This window comes from Euleptes europaea, chromosome 14 (genome assembly GCF_029931775.1).
Source record: "Euleptes europaea isolate rEulEur1 chromosome 14, rEulEur1.hap1, whole genome shotgun sequence".
Taxonomy (NCBI): Eukaryota; Metazoa; Chordata; class Lepidosauria; order Squamata; family Sphaerodactylidae; genus Euleptes; species Euleptes europaea.
The window spans coordinates 832,629-849,365 of record NC_079325.1 but is presented as its reverse complement, the minus strand read 5'-3'; the positions used below and the strand labels follow the sequence as shown (position 1 = coordinate 849,365).

General features: G+C 57.6%; 3 protein-coding genes across 4 annotated transcripts; 2 read left to right on the top strand and 1 right to left on the bottom strand.

Moving 5' to 3' along the window:
- Positions 1-1,058: 1,058 nt before the first annotated feature.
- Positions 1,059-4,497, top strand: DPAGT1 (dolichyl-phosphate N-acetylglucosaminephosphotransferase 1). Its single transcript, XM_056860439.1, has 9 exons — positions 1,059-1,213; positions 1,641-1,761; positions 1,855-2,068; positions 2,325-2,471; positions 2,678-2,762; positions 3,324-3,512; positions 3,760-3,847; positions 4,006-4,161; positions 4,415-4,497. Exons 1-9 carry the CDS (start codon positions 1,059-1,061, stop codon positions 4,478-4,480), a joined length of 1,221 nt encoding a protein of 406 aa, XP_056716417.1. The 3' UTR covers positions 4,481-4,497.
- Positions 4,498-6,929: 2,432 nt separating this feature from the next.
- On the top strand, positions 6,930-7,354 carry LOC130487068 (late histone H2A.2.2). Of its 2 annotated transcripts, XM_056860447.1 has the most exons (2): positions 6,930-7,013; positions 7,119-7,354. In XM_056860447.1, exons 1-2 carry the CDS (start codon positions 6,930-6,932, stop codon positions 7,341-7,343), a joined length of 309 nt encoding a protein of 102 aa, XP_056716425.1. In that variant the 3' UTR covers positions 7,344-7,354. The 2 variants fall into 2 exon arrangements, with proteins under 2 accessions (XP_056716425.1, XP_056716424.1); XM_056860446.1 differs by having other exon boundaries at positions 6,930-7,354.
- Positions 7,355-7,791: 437 nt separating this feature from the next.
- HMBS (hydroxymethylbilane synthase) lies at positions 7,792-16,477 on the bottom strand. The gene is given in 16 exon segments (XM_056860830.1): positions 7,792-8,019; positions 8,310-8,396; positions 8,505-8,558; positions 8,674-8,793; positions 9,197-9,235; positions 9,840-9,953; positions 11,111-11,186; positions 12,229-12,306; positions 12,832-12,909; positions 13,341-13,396; positions 13,496-13,545; positions 13,790-13,862; positions 14,395-14,448; positions 15,374-15,511; positions 15,513-15,561; positions 16,467-16,477. Coding segments are annotated over 16 exon segments (1,305 nt in total).
- Positions 16,478-16,737: the final 260 nt, after the last annotated feature.

The following is a 16,737-nucleotide window of genomic DNA, read 5'->3' as shown; positions in this document are numbered from 1 at the left end:
CACGAGCCGTCGGCGCGCATCGCCGCACCACCGGCGCGCTGCAGCCCCCGCCGCCGCCGCCTGACAACTACATGGCAGGCGGGCGGGCGGGCGGGCGGGGAGTCGCGGGCGGGGGGGGGGCTGCGTGCGCGCCGGAAGGCAGCGGCGCGGCTCAGCCGGGGAGGGCCTAGCGCGCTTCCCCCCGCCCCGCCTGCCTTAAAGGCGCAGGCGCTCCCTCTGCAGCCCGGTGCCGGCCGCCCCCCGCCCCACCCAGGGCTGCCCCCAGCAGCCCCCCCCCGCCAGCACAGCCCGGCGGAGTGCGGCCATCGAGGCGAGGGGCGGGGGGAGCGGACGCCCCTGGCGCCGCCTCGACTCTCCCCTCCCACCCGGCGGCCGCAGGCAGGCAGGCAGGCAGGCAGGCCTCCGTCCGGCTAGGCAGGCCTGGGCTCGCCGCCGTAGGACTGCTGCCTGCCTGCCTGCGGGTCAGCACTGCGGGGGTTGGGGGCTCCGGCATGGGCCGCCGGTCGAGGAGGAGCGGCAGGGCTGGGCGCCTTCCTCCCCGGGGCCGGCTTCCAGGAAGCACAGGACGCTGCGGAGGAGCGCCGAAAGCCTCTCGCTGCGGCCCCTTTAAGGGCCCCCGCCCGCCCGGAGCCGCGGCGCCCGGCCCAGCCAATCCGGAGGAAGGGGACGTGTGGCTTTCGGGGGAGACAAGCCGGGGGCCGCCATCTTTGGTGCGGGCGCCCGTTCTCGGGTGACGACTGGCCAGCCGGCGCTGTTGGGCTCCCAAAGCCCCCCCACCCCCCGGAGACCCGACCCCGGGCCCTGCGGGGGTGGGCCGGGCTTCCCGCGGCCCCGGGGCGCGCTGACCGGCCGGCCGGCCGGGGCTCCCTGCGGAACTGCCAGCACTAAAGATGGCGGCGGCTTCTTGAGAACTAGGCCGGGAGCTGTGGGGGCCGCCGGGGGGACTTCCGGCGGCGCTTCCGGGTGAGCGTGTCCTGGAGCCCGGTCGCGAGCGAGCCCGGCGCCGGTGCGGCCCCCCGTTGCCCGGCCGCCGCCCGCCCCCCGCCGCCGCCGCCGCCATGTGGCCCCTGCCGGCCGTGCCGCTGCTGATCAACCTGCTGGGCTCGCTGGTGGGCCTGGTGGCGACGGTGACGCTCATCCCCGCCTTCAGGGAGCACTTCGTGGCCGCCCGGCTGTGCGGCCTCGACCTCAACAAGGCCTCCCGGCAGCCCGTGTAAGCAGGAGGGGAGGGCGAGGAATCATGCACTGGGAGGGGACCACCAGGGTCATCTAGTCCAACCCCCTGCACAATGCAGGGAACTCACAACTACCCCCCCCACACACACTCCCATTGGCCCTCCATAGTAACTTCTTGGCCACTTTGTGAGACGGCATGCTGGACTAGATGGACCGCTGCTCCGATCCAGCAGGGCTTCTGTTATGTTCTTATGGGGACTGTGTTCTGGTTCAGGTGTGCTGAACCTTCTCACAAAAATAGATAAGGGGACTTGGAGATGTGCCTCCAAGACCTGCTGATCAGTGAGGTTGGCACCTTTTACTCGCCTGCTTGTCTGTCTCCCTGCAGAGTTTGGTGCAGGTGGAACAGCTGAGTTCCAGCCGAGCGGCGATTAACTCTGCTGTGTGTGGTTGTCTGGTTCCAGCCCGGAATCCCAAGGGGTCATCAGCGGCGCAGTGTTCCTGATCATTCTCTTCTGCTTCATCCCGGTGCCCTTCCTGGGCTGCTTTGTGGAAGAGCAGTGCAAGGCCTTCCCGCACCATGAGGTGAGAGTCTGGCCAACCCTGGAGTCTGGCTGGCTGCCCAAGCACCAGGCCCCGGCCTCTCACAACACACACTCTCTCTCTCTCTCCCGGCAGTTCGTGGCACTCATCGGTTCTCTCCTGGCCATCTGCTGCATGATCTTCTTGGGCTTTGCGGACGATGTGCTCAACTTGCGCTGGCGACACAAGCTCCTCCTGCCCACCATGGCCTCCTTGCCCCTGCTCATGGTCTACTTCACCAATTTTGGGAATACCACCATCGTGGTGCCCAAGCCATTCCGGGTGTTGCTGGGCATGCACCTAGACCTGGGTGAGTGCTCCGGGGCTATCCCCCCGGATGCTGGCCCAGCTGGCATTGGCAGCCCCTGGCCGGAGCCTCTGGGGCAGCTGCTGTCTCGGCATCTGTCGGCAGGAGTTGATGTCAGGTGGGCAGCCGCTGTGCGCAAGAGGGGCCGACCAAGAAACAGGTTGATGGAGTTGTGTGGCAGGTCTCCTCCTGCTCTGGGCCTGCGACATGGCTGGTGTCCTCAGGAGGGGTGCCAGAGATGCTTCTCTTTTTCTCACAGGCATCCTGTATTACGTGTACATGGGCATGCTGGCCGTATTCTGCACCAATGCCATCAACATTCTTGCTGGGATAAACGGACTGGAGGCCGGGCAGTCGCTGGTGATCGCTGCATCCATCATCACTTTCAACATCATAGAATTAAACGGTAGGGAGGGGGGCTTATGCTTGGGGACCGGGCGGGAGGGCTGAGAGGAACGTTGTGCAGAGTCTCAGGTGACGTGGCTAGTGGCAGGTGCAGAGGGCACCCGCTCTGCACTGGTGGTGCTGCTGCGGGATCCCTGCAGCTGGTGCCCACCGGCTGGTGCCCACCGGCTCACCACCTGGCTCTTTCTGTTTCTTCCTTGCTCACAGGGGACTACAGAGATGACCACACTTTCTCTCTCTACTTTATGATTCCCTTTTTCTTTACCACATTGGGGCTGCTATATCACAACTGGTAAGATGCTCTGCGGATTTGGAAAGGCAAAGTTGTTTCTCCTGGGGGAGAAGGCGTGGATGGGGACGCCACACAGCAAGGTGGTTTACAGTATCCAGCTGCCCCTTGCAGAGAGCTGGTGTGTTTCGCATGCGTGCAGAATCCCAGTGCAGTGAGTGTCCTGGAAGCCCTAGAGCAGAAAATGGGATCTCTCAGTAGTGAACAGGCCCTTTTAGAATTTTGAAAAACATGTCCTGTGCTCCAGAGTGCTACACGTGAAGTTCCATGAGGGTGGAGTTATCCACCTCCCTCTGCCAAATTTCAGCCAGCTCTGTAGCTGCCTTAATTGTGGACAATTGTGCACGCAGCTCAGCTGCCCAGGTCTCTTTCCTTCCCCTGCTTGGTTCAGATTCTCCGGATTGTGTTAAGTGATTCACTCGTTATACGTAGCAGCGGGTGGCAAAACATGGGGGTCTAAAAGCTCCCCAGGGTGTGACCACCTTTACTGTTCTCTCAGGCTCCTGCCTTCGGGCTGTGTTGCCTCCATTCCAGCTAACTTGTTTCTGCTGTGCCGGAATGCAGGTACCCGTCCCGGGTGTTTGTGGGGGACACCTTCTGTTATTTTGCTGGCATGACCTTCGCTGTGGTGGGCATCCTCGGGCATTTCAGCAAGACCATGCTGCTCTTCTTCATCCCACAAGTGCTGAACTTCCTCTACTCCCTGCCTCAGCTCTTCCACGTCATCCCCTGCCCACGCCACCGGGTGCCCAGGTAACAAGGACCCAACTGCCTGCCTGCCCCCACAGGGCAGCTGTTCCTTCTTGGCCTGTGTGCTCTACCGGCTTTACTTCCCCTGAGTGGGGAGCCTTGACGGAGAAACCTGCTCTAGCCCAGTCACGGTCTGGTCTTTGCAGAGATGGGCTAGCGTCTAGCCCTCCCTGCCAGTCCCTCCTCATGACCTCACTGAAAGAGACGGCTCCTGGCACTGCATCACGGACGGGTCTTTCTGTGTCTTCAGATTCAACCGGGAGACAGGCAAGCTAGAGATGAGCTACTCCAGATTCAAGCCCAAGAGTCTCTCTCCCTTGGGAGCCTCCATCCTCAAGGTAACGGCACAAGCCTCTGTGCTATGGGCCCCCCATTGGGCAGGTGGGCTCTGAGACCAGCCAGAGGGTAACTGCGGAGGACGGCTGGACTAGCAGAGAAGGTCAGAGGGCGAGGCCAACTCTCTCCGTCATCCTGGACAACAAATGTTTCTCCCCAGGTGTCTGAGCATCTCCGCATTGTCAATGTACATAAGGGTGTGGACAAAGACGGCGAATATGTGGAGTGCAGTAACATGACTCTCATTAACTTGGTGATAAAGCTGATCGGACCAACCCCTGAGAGAACCCTGACTATTTTGCTGCTGCTGATCCAGGTAAGGAGCAGAAAGGCCCAGAGCTGCTACTTTCTGTGCTGCCCACAAGGAAGGATCTGGGGCGGGGAGATCTCGGGGCAGGCTTGAAGCTAGAATGGCCGACTTCCAGTCCAGCACGACTCCAAATCCTCTTTGATAACTGCATGAGTGTAGCCAGCAACATAATTGAGGTTATTCTGCAAAAGATCGGCGTCTCCACCGCAGGATCGAAATCCCCTTCTCGGATGACTCTGTGTCTCTACTTTCTTTCTAGGTTGCCGGGAGCATCGTTGCTTTTTCTATCCGCTACCAGCTGGTGCGGCTCTTTTACGACATCTGAGCCATTCCCATCCTCCTTGGCCTGCATCCGGGGCGGGTGTTCCGGCTCCATTGCTCTTGGCAACCAGCCTGCTTCCCAAGAGACCGAAGGCTTTCTTCGATGATGGTCTTCAGAACTGTGTGGTGCTCCTGGCGGGGTTTTGAATGTAGCACTTTTATCACGCTGGAAGATATGGAAATGTCCGAAACACTTGTGAAGGGGGAATGGAGGGGAGTCTGGATTGGGAGTGTTGATCTCCTGTGCGCTGGGCTCGTGGAGGCCAAGTAGGCAACAAAGTGAAACTGAGCTGCCACCCAGGCTCGAATACCTGCCCGTCCTGCTGTGAATCCCTTCCTTTATGGTTTCACCCAGCTTTCCCCGTGCTCTGCTGCTAGCCTCAGTGGGCAGGAGGGATGAGAGAAAGACTGTTGGCGCAACAACCCACTGCTAATGGTGGTTCCTTGGAAGGGGGGGAGGTTATTTTGGGCGTAAAAATGGTGTCTGGTGGGAGCCAAAGAGGAACGGATATACAGCAAAATGAAAGGGCCCCTTTTTCCTTCTGGGCCTGTGCCAGGCAGGCCGGAAGAAATGTTGCTGAACAAAGAAAGATGCCTGGTAGCTTGCTAGAAATGTGGGTGGTGCACTAGAATCCTTTGAAGGTGTTTAGCCAAATTACCCTTTTCCTTTTTAGCAGAGAGATGGAAATCTACCTCTTCCTCCTCCCCCATTCAAAGTTTGAAAGTGGTCTAAAATAAACTTTCCACATCTTTTTTTCCCCTGTCTGTCTCTGCACTGACCAGGATCTCTCTGCAATCGCCGTGGCTCGTGCCCAGGTATCCAAAGTTACAAAACCTGACAATTCTCTTTTCCACATCCACTGAATCACCGGGGGGGGGGGGGGCGTGTAGTCTGGGGGTGGGATTGAATACACTAGTGCAAGCTGCAGTTATCTGTAGAAGGCAGCCTGCCTCTTCACTGTAGTTGTCCATTTTCATCACCTCTAGAGCAGAGGGCTGGTAACCTTTTTGTCCCAAGTGCTGGAGTTACGACAATCACCCAGATCATGAGAGGGAGGGCAGGAAGTGTTGTGGCCCTTTCTTACATGCCCAGGTTAATGCCAATCACTACTTTGGGGTCAAGAAACAATTTCCCTCCAAGCCAGATTGGCCAGGGATGCTGGAGGTTTTTTTTAGCCATCTTCTGGGCATGGAGTAGGGGGTCGCTGGGGGTGTGTGAGGGGGGAGGTAGTTGTGAATTTCCTGCATTGTGCAGGGGGTTGGACTAGATGACCCTGGTTGTCCCTTCCTACTCTATGATTCAAGTTCATATTACACTTTGTGAAGGATAAAAGCACTACCTGCTGGCAGGTAAGTGCACAGGATATTAAATATGTCTGCACTCAGCTGAGGGTTCCTTAGAATTAGTTTGTCTAGAATTTCAGGTAGGATAACCTTGGGAATGTTTTCTGGGTGAACAGCCAGCAAGAGAAATAGGTGAGCCAGGAAGACTCTACTTCCAACCCTGACGTTCAAATTAAACACGGCACAGGAACGTTTCCTGGGCTCTCTGTACTTTTAGGGAACGGGCAAATTCAGCGAGAGTAAGTCCTGATAGGGAGGCCCTATCAGTAACCCTCTAATCCCAGTGCTAGGAGGTGATACCAGGGAGACGCTTAGGCACCTGAATTCTGTTTGTTGGCCCTCCCAGCCTGGTTGATCACTGTGCGAAATAGGGACATAGGTTAGATGGGCCACTGGCATGATGCAGCAGATTCCTGTCTTGTTCATCCAAACCAGATCATTGCATGTAGTGTGTGTGTGTGTTTTGGATGTTGCCGAGTAGACCCCTCTGGCTGCTTTAGCAGGGCTGCCCTAATCTCCAGTTCTGTGACAATACTGGGAAGAACGGACTGCACTACGGTGAGTTCCAAACCAGGGACAGCCTACTTTCCAACCGGTTGCGTTTACACCCCTTGTCGCATGACCGATCAAGGAATGACAGACTGTTTTTAGGAAAATGCCCCAGGTGCTGGCCAGGCTGAGCTCGACATGCGGTGGTTGCAATGGGGCGCGCGCACCCCCGGCGCGAGAACACGGAACGGAACTGAGCCGCGTCCAACCAGCCATGTTTTTCGCCGGACCGAGGCCTGGCTGAGCAACGGCGCGGGTGGGGGGCGGAGGCCGCGGGCGAGAGGCGCGGGTTCCGAGGGACAGGCGCTCCAAGGCGGCCGGGAAGTCCCGCCCGACGGCCGGGACCTCCTCCGCCCGTAGTGGCTGCTTTTGAATCCGGCGCGCCGCCGCCCCATTGGTTCCAGGCGCCGGCCAATGAGCGGGAGGCCTGGGCAGCCCCTTCCAATCGGAGCGCCGAAGCGGCCAGCCAATAGGGAAGCAGCGCGGGGGGTTATAAAAGCGCGGCGACGCGGCTTCCCGCGCTCATCCTCCGCCGCCGCCGCCGTGCTGGGGTCGCCGCCATGTCCGGGCGCGGGAAGGTCGGCGGGTCGCCGGGGCGCGCCAAGGCGCAGTCGCGCTCGTCGCGGGCCGGCCTGCACTTCCCGGTGGGGCGCGTGCACCGGCTGCTGCGGCGCGGCCGCTACGCGGAGCGGGTGGGGGCCGGCGCGCCCGTCTACCTGGCGGCGGTGCTGGAGTACCTGACCGCCGAGATCCTGGAGCTGGCCGGCAACGCGGCGCGCGACCACCGCAAGGCGCGCATCGTGCCCCGCCACGTCCAGCTGGCCGTGCGCAACGACGAGGAGCTGGGCCGCCTGCTGGGCCGCGTCACCATCGCGCAGGGCGGCGTCCTGCCCCACATCCCCGCCGCCCTCCTGCCGCGCAAGGCCGCCGCCGCCGCCAAGAAGCTGCCGGACCAGGCGTCGCAGGAGTACTAGCCCGCCCGCCCGCCGGACCAGCGCCTTCGCTCGCCCCTCCTTCCTGCTGTCCGCTCATTAAAGACTCTTGCACCACGAGGTCTGCTCTCCCGCCGCTTTCTTGGGGGCCGGGGGGGGGGGGAGAGGGGCTGCTGGACGGGGGAGGGGCTCTTCCACACTTCTCGATCTTCCGCGCATGCCCTCTCTCAGGCCACTTTCAGGTCGCCTGGGGAGGGTGTCAGGGATGTACTCTAGCTGAAAGTATGTGTGTGTGTGGGGTGGTGGTGGATGCTATACAGGTGTGAACCCAGCTGGTTTTCCAGGCACCACTATAATCATCTCTTTAATCACTTACAACAGCAGTCATTGCCTGCTACAGACACAGCAATAGCAGCACCCCCCTCCCCAATAAGGCACGAAGTGTCGCCAAGCCAGTGATCCAGTTCTGACAGCCAACCAGGGCAGATGTTCAAGGCAGGGAGGGTGCTGCCCTTCCACTGCCCCACAGTGGGAGTCCTGCTGGTTCTCCGGCCTCGTTGAGCTGCCTGGCCACAGTGAGGATGAGCCCAGCTCCTTGGCTGAGCAGCAGCTCTGCTAGTTCCATGCCCAGCTTCTCAGCTGCCTGCTGAGCCCGGCGAGGGACTGTCTTGGCGCTGATGCCAACGTGCTGTGTGTCATCGTCAGGCCCGTCTGCATCCTGGAGAAAGAGGCAGCAAGTCATGGAGAGGGACCAGGGCACAGGCAGGAGCCCAGCCATAGGCAAGAGGCAGCCTGCAAGTGGCAAAACTCCAGCAGTCACCTCCTGTGGACGAGCAGCCAGTAGGAGCACGCTGCTTCTCTACATGTGAACCTCTTTCCTGCAGCTTCGGCTGCCTCTGCTGCTTCCCCGCTGCTTCCCCACTGCAGGCAGATCTGAGCTATTGCCCCACACACCTCTTCAGCTGGGAAATAGCCCCCCCCCACTGTAAAAGCAGCAGGGGCTGGTACCTCCTGTGAGAAATCCACCCTGGCTTGCATGGTCTGCTGGAGGCTTTCTGCTCCATCCAGGCTGTAGACCGCTCCAGTCAAATACAGCTAGGAGAGGAAGCAGGGTTGTCAGAAGGCAGCAGGCAAGAGGTTTATTTTGGTCTCCTCCTCCTAGTGCCCCACCCCAGCTGGGCAGCACCAGGCTGTCAGCATTACCTGTGAGTCCTTCACCGTTGTGCTCACTGCCACTGGGACGCTGCAGCCCCCCTCCTGGAATGGAAAGAACATCAATTATGAGAGCAGCAGCTGCCCTCTGAACCCCCACCCCCCACAGGCGCAGGCTGTCTCTGGGCTCGGAGTTTGCCTCTGGTCTCCCTGGGCTTACCAAGCGCTTCATGAAGGCCCTCTCTGCGATGCAGCGCAGCACGGTCTCCCCATCATGCAAGGTGGACACCAGCTCCAGGATCTCGTGGTCTTTAGCTCTCACCTCCACTGCCAATGCCCCCTAAAGGAACAGAGCAGGCAGGCCTTTCTCAGCCTCTTCCAAGACACCCCCCGCTCAGCAAAGATGGCAACAGGTTGGAGGGAGACACAGAAATGCCCCATCAGAGTAGTGGCTACGTGAGCCCTCTCAAGGGAAGAGATGTCAACTCTTTTCCATCTCCTTTGGCCTGGAACAACCGGGCCTAAAATAAAAGGGAGCCTGCAAATACAGCACCCCCTGATCCCTGTGATGGGGGGGACTGTGGAAATAGGGTGGGCAGGTCTGAGGCATAGCTTGCAGTTAGTTCCTCAAGCAAATTCCCCCGCTTGAATTAGATGTGATAGCGGGAAGAATGTCAGGGCCAGTTCAGGATGGAAAAACCCACGTGCCAGGGCCAAGGCAGAACGAAGAATACTTTACATACCTGCCCAACAGCATACAAGCAGTCTGCAGGGCTCAGAATCTGGAACGAAGCGAGATTAGCCATTAGATCTCAAAGTCTCCCCTTGGGACACTGCAGCTGCTCCTAATAAAGCCAGTTCTCAACTGCTGCTTTGGGGTTTGCTTCTAAAGGGCTGACTTGGCTGCCTGCAATTCTTTTCTGTTTTGATGAATGCAGAATGTATCCATCCTGGAGAAAAATTCTAAACCAGGACAGATGCGACCATTTACCTCCAGAGGAGGCTTTGCCTACAGAAGGAGCAACTCTCCCAAATGTGGCTTCATAAACAATCTGAACATCAGTCTCCAGCTTTGCAACTATAAGGTGTGCCACATCTTCCTGCCTTACAAAGGACCCAAGTGTTTTGCATTACCACCGCCTTTAATATTTTTACTCTGTGTCCTTATCTCGGTAGTCCTTACAGCCAACTGAGATCTTTGTGGCTCCAGCATGCTTGTAACCTAGTTAAGGTTGTAGCTCTGCTCCATTCCACTGCCTTGGGCATTCCATCACGCCCACCACTCTTTGTCCCCGTTCCCACCACACTTTCCTGGTTGACACCCACACAAAAGCACTGTCAGCCCCATAGATCATCATGACTCAAGGAATCCTTCTCCTGGCTCACCTGACCAATTCGGCTGTCCCAACCCATCCGCCTCAAGCCAGCGGCAGCCAGGATAATGGCACTGAAATCTTCCTTCTCATCCAGCTTCCTCAAGCGTGTGTTCAAATTCCCTCTCTGTGGTATAGCTTAAGCGAAAACAAAACACACCTCCCCATCTGCTAGGGCCAGAGGCACATTAGCTTGCACGGCTCACTCCAGCCTCCAGGGGTGATGGTATCTCAAGGACCAAGGGAGACCAGCTCTCTTTGGCTGTCTCTTTTCATTGGGGGGGGGGTGTCTTGGCAGGGGAAAGAGGCCTGAAGAGCTGCACCCACCACGGGAAGAGGGACGCAATGCAAAGGTGAGCAACAACAGACAAGCTGCTTTTCCTCAGACCCAATTTTCCTCCTGCCACATGGGAGTAACAGAGACCGGCCTTGCCATGTACTGTATGAGAAAGACCAATGGGCAGTTTACCTCTGTGTCCAGTTGGAGAAGGCACCAACCCCTCCACAAGAGGCTGGGTTAACGGCAACCCATTTTTACACAGTGCTACAACAAGGCAAAGACTTGAGTGTAGTCATGAGCTCTCAGAGAAGGAACCCCTGACCCCCTCCCACTGCTAGAAGGCATCTAAATGTTCCCAAGCTCAATTTAAGGTATTGGCTAGCACATATAAATCCCTTCATGATCTTGGCCCCTCTTATTTACAGGGCCACTTCTCTCCCTATGCTCTGCCATGACAACTCCGCTTATGTCAGCAGGGGCTTCGGCAGGTGCCAACCTGCAAATGAGCAAAATCGACAACTGCCTGTACTCATGCTTTTTCTATTGTGACTCCCGCCTTGTGGGACGGCCTGCCCAAGGGCGTCAGGAAAGCCCCCATTCTCCTGGCCCTCTGCAAACAGTGTAAAACTGAACTATTCAAGAGGGATTATCTGTGCAGGTAATAAGGCTGCACAGTACAAAATAGTTTTACAAACTTACTTGGATAAATGATTGGAACTTGTGTTCTTTACTGCTGTATACAGCTTATTGTAAGTAGGGTCCTATTATGTAACTTCTGTCCAGCTTATGCTCCTGTTTCTGGTGGTTCCAGACTTCCAATATCCTAATGCACTGGTTATTGGATGTCCCACTTTGTTAGATTGTACTGAGTCACTGTGTAATTCACCTTGAGTCCATGTGAGAAAGGCGGACTATAAATAACTCAAATAAAACGCCTCTGATTCAAAAGAGGCACAACTGTCTAATGCATCAATTCCGGGTGTTGCTGTATCATGAAAGGATACAATATCCCTGAACTCCAGCTGAGGAAACTTCCTCTTCAGCTGAGCTGCTCGACGGAGGGAGCTGGTGCCGACCACACTGCAGAGGGCCAAGGAGAGAAGCACACATCAAAATGAAGCCAGGGCCACGAAGATCCTCCTGTACGCTCAGAGTTGCCACGACTGGCTGGCCGTTTCCCTGAACAGGGTGTGCAAGGCGGCGGCAGTGGCAGCAGCATTTGCAGAGTCAAATCCGCTGGGCCTTGCGGGATGTACTTGCTAGCACTCTGAAGGCCCAGGCAGGGCCATTTCCCAGCACTCCTTCCCACCTGCTCATATGTGCCCCCTTCCACCCCCAGATTGGAGTCGAGAAAGCAAGCCACCCCAACACATGCTTGCTCAAAAGAGCAACCGTGCAGCCTCTCTTGGAATAATGTGTGCAGTTTTGGTCACCTTATCTCAAAAAGGATATAGCAGAGCTTGAGAGAATAAAAAAGAGGGCAAGCAAGATGACTGAGGGGTTGGAGCCCCTTCCCTACGAGGGAAGGCTGAAGAGAATGGGACTTCCAAGTCTAGCAAAAAGAGGGCTCGGGAGAAACCTGATGGAGGCTGATAAAATTATGCATGGGGTGGAGAAAACAGACAGAAGGAGCTTCTTCTACCTCTCCCATACTCAGGGGCATGTTGAGAAACGGGTTCATGACAGACAGAAGGAAATACTTTTTTACTCAATAACTAAATAAACTGTGGAATTCACTGCCAGTGGAAGTAGTGGTGGCAGCAGGGGCAGAAAGAGAGGTCCATCCATAGCTACTTTTACCATGATGACTAAAAGGAGCCTCAAAATACAGAGGCAGTCAACTTCTGAACCCCAGTGCTGGGAGGCAGCAGCAGGGGAAGGCCTCGGCCTCTAAGCTCAGATTGTTTGGACCTGCATGGCCACTGGTCCGCCACTGTAGACAATTGTATGCCGGTCTAGACAAGCCACAGCCCTGATCCAGCAGGTTCTTATGAAGGTTGGGGGGGTTTCTCTGCAGTGGCAAGCCAGGGTGTCTTGCTGTAGCCAAGCAGAGTACAGGATACAGGAAGGCAAGGTGGGCCGGAGCAGCCGAAGGCCTGAGCGTGAAAAGGAGCAAACTCACCTCTTGTCAGGAAGGCTGCTGAGAGTTTTCCCAGAGTGCTTGGGGTGAAAGACGACGGCATCATGGGGGTTCTCTCTCCTGCAGAAAGCCATGAGGCAGGTTAGCTGAGCGGCCGCAGGGCTCACTTGAACACACGAAGCTGCCTTATACTGAATCAGACCCTTGGTCCATCAAAGTCAGTATTGTCTACTCAGACCAGCAGCGGCTATCCAGGGTCTTCGGCAGGGGTCTTTCACATCACTTACTTGCCTGGGTCTTTTAACTGGAGATGCCACTGGGGATTGAACCTGGGACCTTCTGCACACCATATATGTATATATGAAGCTGCCTTCTCCTGAATCAGACCCTCGGTCCATCAAAGTCAGCACTGCCCACCCAGTGGCTCCCGTGGCCCTCCCCCTCCTCAGCTCCTGCACAACCCAGAGGGTTCCAGCACCAGCGTGTACCTGAGGCTCCGGCTGGAGGTGCCCTGCCCTGGCCAAATGACCCCCGCCCACAGCGGTAGGTGCCCTAGCCTAGCCCCATGGGGAGGGGAGGAGGCCTGCCCACCCAGGGCCATGCTGCTCCAGCCGAGCGGAGCCTCGCAGAGGCGATCCAACTCACTTGCAGATGGCGCCAACTGTGAAGCCAGGGGCCAAGGATGTGGGCAGGTCCTTCAGCGAGTGAACCACCAGGTCAACCCTGAAATCAGAGCAGCAGAGAAAGTGGGCAGGGCGCAGCCAATGCCAAGCTGGTGAATCCAAGGTGGGTGGCGGCAGGATTGCAACAAGACCCAGGCAGCCTTGAGTAAGCTGCTCTCAGCATGGCCTACTTTTCAGGATTGCTGTGATAATTGAGCAAGCAGTATGCAATATATCAGAGTACAACCTGACAGACACACAGGGCAAGAAGGCACTAAATACTGGGCTGCTCTCTGTGGCCCTGCTCCTCCATGCCCTGCATGCCAAGGGGTGTGTTTGGGAGAGCCTGTCCTGGTTCTGTAGGCAGCCACTGGCCTTGCGCGAGGCCAACACCAAGCAAGCCTCCCCCCTCCCCACGGGCCAACTCCACCAGTCCTTCCTTCCAGGGATGCCTGCAGAGCAAAATCCAGGCCCGCCAGCAAGGGCACTCACTCGTTCCGCTCCAGGGCATTTTCCAGCTCCTTGGTAAAGAGGCTTTTCTCTCCAATCTGAGTGGGGGAAGAGGTCATCCCGTCAGCGGCCAGGATGACTCTTCCGCCCGAGCCAGCCACAGCCGAGGCAGACGGGGGGAGGGGGGCAAGGTTTACCTTGGAGAGAGCCGTGTCCAGAATCTTGTCTCCGGTGGTCGACATGGCAACTGTTGAAACACGTGTAGGGCGGGGGGGGGGGAGGTGTCACTCCAGCACCAGCAGGATGGATGCAGGAGACTGGGGGGGGGGCGAGCTCGAGGGGAGGGGTGTCCTGCCCAGCCACTGCCCACCAGGGCATCAGATAAAGAGCCATGCCACAGGCCGGGCCAGCCATGCATGGAGGGGTGCTGCTCTCTGCCCCCCAACTCGCCCCCAAGCCCACCGGTTTAGCTTCTCCCACCCGGCACTCACCAATCTCAAAGCAGAGGTGGGGGTGGCGCTCCTGGAGCATCTGCACCACGCTGTCCGTCTGGATACGAGCCAGCTGCAATGCCAGGCGAGGAAAGGCACAGCGTCAGAGAGCCTGCGGAGCCCCCTCCAGGCAGAGAGAGCCACCTGCTGCCGGGGAGGCCCATTTGGGGAGCAGCCGTGGCCAAGCCAGGCCGGCAGACACAGAGGGAGGGAGAGACCTCAGCCTGGAACACAGCCAACTCTTGCGCACACTCCAGCTGGGGAGGAGTAAGACGGGAAGTGTCCCTGCTGAAGGTGCCTGGGAAGTGGAGCTGGGGAGGCCAGCCGGCCCACGAGGAGCCACCTCCTGCCCATTTCCCTCTCGTTCCAGCGTGGATGTGACACACGCAATTCCTACCCTTGGCGAGGCCCCTTCAAGGGGTCGCTCCATCAGTAGCCAGTAGATGCAGATTAGCTGCTCTCCACCGCAAGGGCGGAGGCATTATCTTCCTTCACAAGCCTGCCAACCCCACCCCACCCCTTTCTTGGAGCACGGTTCTCGGATTCTGCAGGGGAGACTTATAGAGAAACCTTCTGCCAAGCCATGGGGAGGAGGGTGGCTTCACCTGGCTCTTCCTGGTTCCCACGCGGATCGTGTGGTTTTTCATGCCATTTTCTCCCTGCAAAGGTTTGCCTCCAATTATTCTAAGAAGTTAAACTTCAGTTGTTCACAAAATGCAAAGGCAAGTTTCCCAGAACCAGGTCTTCCTCCCCGCATTGTGTGTGAGAGAGACTGTGTGAACACAGAGATACAAAGAGGGACCTGGGACTGACCCCACCAGGAACATTCAGAGGACCAGCCCCAACGACACACCAACCGTTCCTTGGCCTCCAGACGGGCAACGAAATTGAATAGTCCCCCCGCCCCGCCTGCCTCCATCTGTTGCACCTCCCCCCCCTTGCTAAAGTCTGGATCCTGGGCTGCTGGCAGTAGAGGCCTTTGGGCTCCCTGATCTCCTCTCCACCACTCTGCCCATCACAGCCTCATCCTGCCCCTTCCTACAGGCCGCTCCCAGCAGCAGGCGTGGCGCTCCCTTCCTCCATCTCTGTGCCACTCACATCAAGCCTGAGAGGGAGGCCGGCTGCTCCCTGGCCCCCCAACAAACTCAGTGGGCAGAGGGGAGACCTGGAGACAAACCTCCCCAGTCCCAGGCTCCATCCCAAGGCCCCCTCGCCAGGCAGATGCCCAACAGGCTGCCCTTCCCACCAGCACAGAAGCAAAGATGTGAAAGGAGCGGAGGGTATCCAGCCTGCTCATCTGCCCCAGTCTCCCATGGATCAAACCACGAGCAAGTGGCCAGAGGGCGGGTCCGGTAAGCCCTTTGGGACCAGGCTGAGCAGGCAGCTTGTCCTCTAGCTGCAAGGCCACGGCCCTCAGAACAGCAAAGCAGAGTGTGCGTGGGTGACTGGGGGGACGACGACTCCAAAGCTTCGGCGACTGCGCCCCTTGGGAACAAGGAAGGCAGCCATCCAAGGGGGCCAGTGAGCAGGTCCCCAAAGCACCACTGCGGGCAAGCAGGACTTCCAGATCTCCTCCCCCGTTACCTGAGCGGCCCACAGCAGCATGCCTGCCATCTCCAGCTCCCACGAGGTCTTTGCCAGCAGCTCTGCGGGTGTCTGATCAAGGGAGTCTGTCTTTACAAAGCGAGACCCAATGTGGGGCCAGAGATAAGGAAGAGGAGGGAGGGCAAAAGGGGCTGGGCCTGGAAGGAATGGCAGCTGCGGGTAAGGAGCTGCCCAGGTTCCACAGAGGAAGAAATTGTTCTTGGGAGAAAACGACAAGAGCAGGCACCCTTCCACACCCAAGGAGCTCACAATGGGGCCATTTTTGAAACTGAACAATGGGCATTTCACCCACAACTTTGCGGGAGGAGGGAGAGAACTGGCCAAAGGGCACAACACACAAGAATCCCCCCACCCCCTCCTAATGCAGGGGTCATCTACCCCACGTTCTGCTTCAGCCTGCCCGGTAGTGCCTGTGTCTCCTGAAGTATTTGACAGTTACGTTTCCTTGGAGTAACTGATTGTGCATCCAAGAGTCTGGAGTCTATAGAATTTCAACCACCTGGGGCAAGAAACAGAGTGAGGAAAGGTCCCAGGTTCAACCCCTGCCATTGCCAGTTCAAAGGACCAGGCAGTAGCTGATGTGAAAGACCTCTGCCTGAGACCTGGGAGAGCTGCTGCCAGTCTGAGTAGGCAATGCAGATCCTTCACAGACTGGTGGTCTGATTCAGTATAAGGCAGCTTCACGAGTGTTCTTTGGAGGAGGGGCCATGGCTCAAGGGCAGAACGTCTGCTTGGCGCGTAGCTCTCAGGTACAATCCCAGTCATCTCCAGTTAAAAGGACCAGGCAGTAGGCGGCACAGGATCTGCCCGAGGCCCCTGGAGAACTGCTGCCGGTTTCAGTAAAATACCGACTTTCATGGACCAAAAGGGTCTGATTTGGAAGAAGGCAGTTTCACGGATGCATGAATGTATATTCATACTTACAGATTGTTATAAGTTTATTTATTTATTATACTTCACCCTCCAACCAGGCTCAGGTACAAATGATCAGTGAGACGTTTAAGTTGGACAGGAAAGTAAGTACCTCATATATTCCACTTGCCCCCAAATTTCCGTTGACACATTGATTTACGGCTTCACCATTTCTGGAAACGTTTCTGTCAGACTTCACACCTCTAGGTGTGACTGCTGGCAGCCAGCGGCACAAACGCACCCCCGGCCTCCAAGAATGCAGAGACTTAAGAACTGGGAACTTGCCCTTGGCGTGCAAAAAAGACAAATATTGCTCTCGGAATGCAACCGCAGAGCCTGTACTTTTGGGGCAGACAGTGATGCTGGGGGGAGGAGCGGCCCTGGCATTCCCAGGAGAGCCTGAGGGTCTAGAGAGGCTGCGACAGGGCTGA

Coding starts and splice junctions, on each gene's coding strand:
- LOC130487068 (XM_056860446.1), top strand. CDS start 6,930: ATGTCCGGGCGCGGGAAGGTCGGCGGGTCGCCGGGGCGCGCCAAGGCG.
- DPAGT1 (XM_056860439.1), top strand. CDS start 1,059: ATGTGGCCCCTGCCGGCCGTGCCGCTGCTGATCAACCTGCTGGGCTCG. Junction 2,069..2,324: donor GGGCATGCACCTAGACCTGG/GTGAGTGCTCCG, acceptor TTTTTCTCACAG/GCATCCTGTATTACGTGTAC. Junction 2,763..3,323: donor GGGCTGCTATATCACAACTG/GTAAGATGCTCT, acceptor GCCGGAATGCAG/GTACCCGTCCCGGGTGTTTG.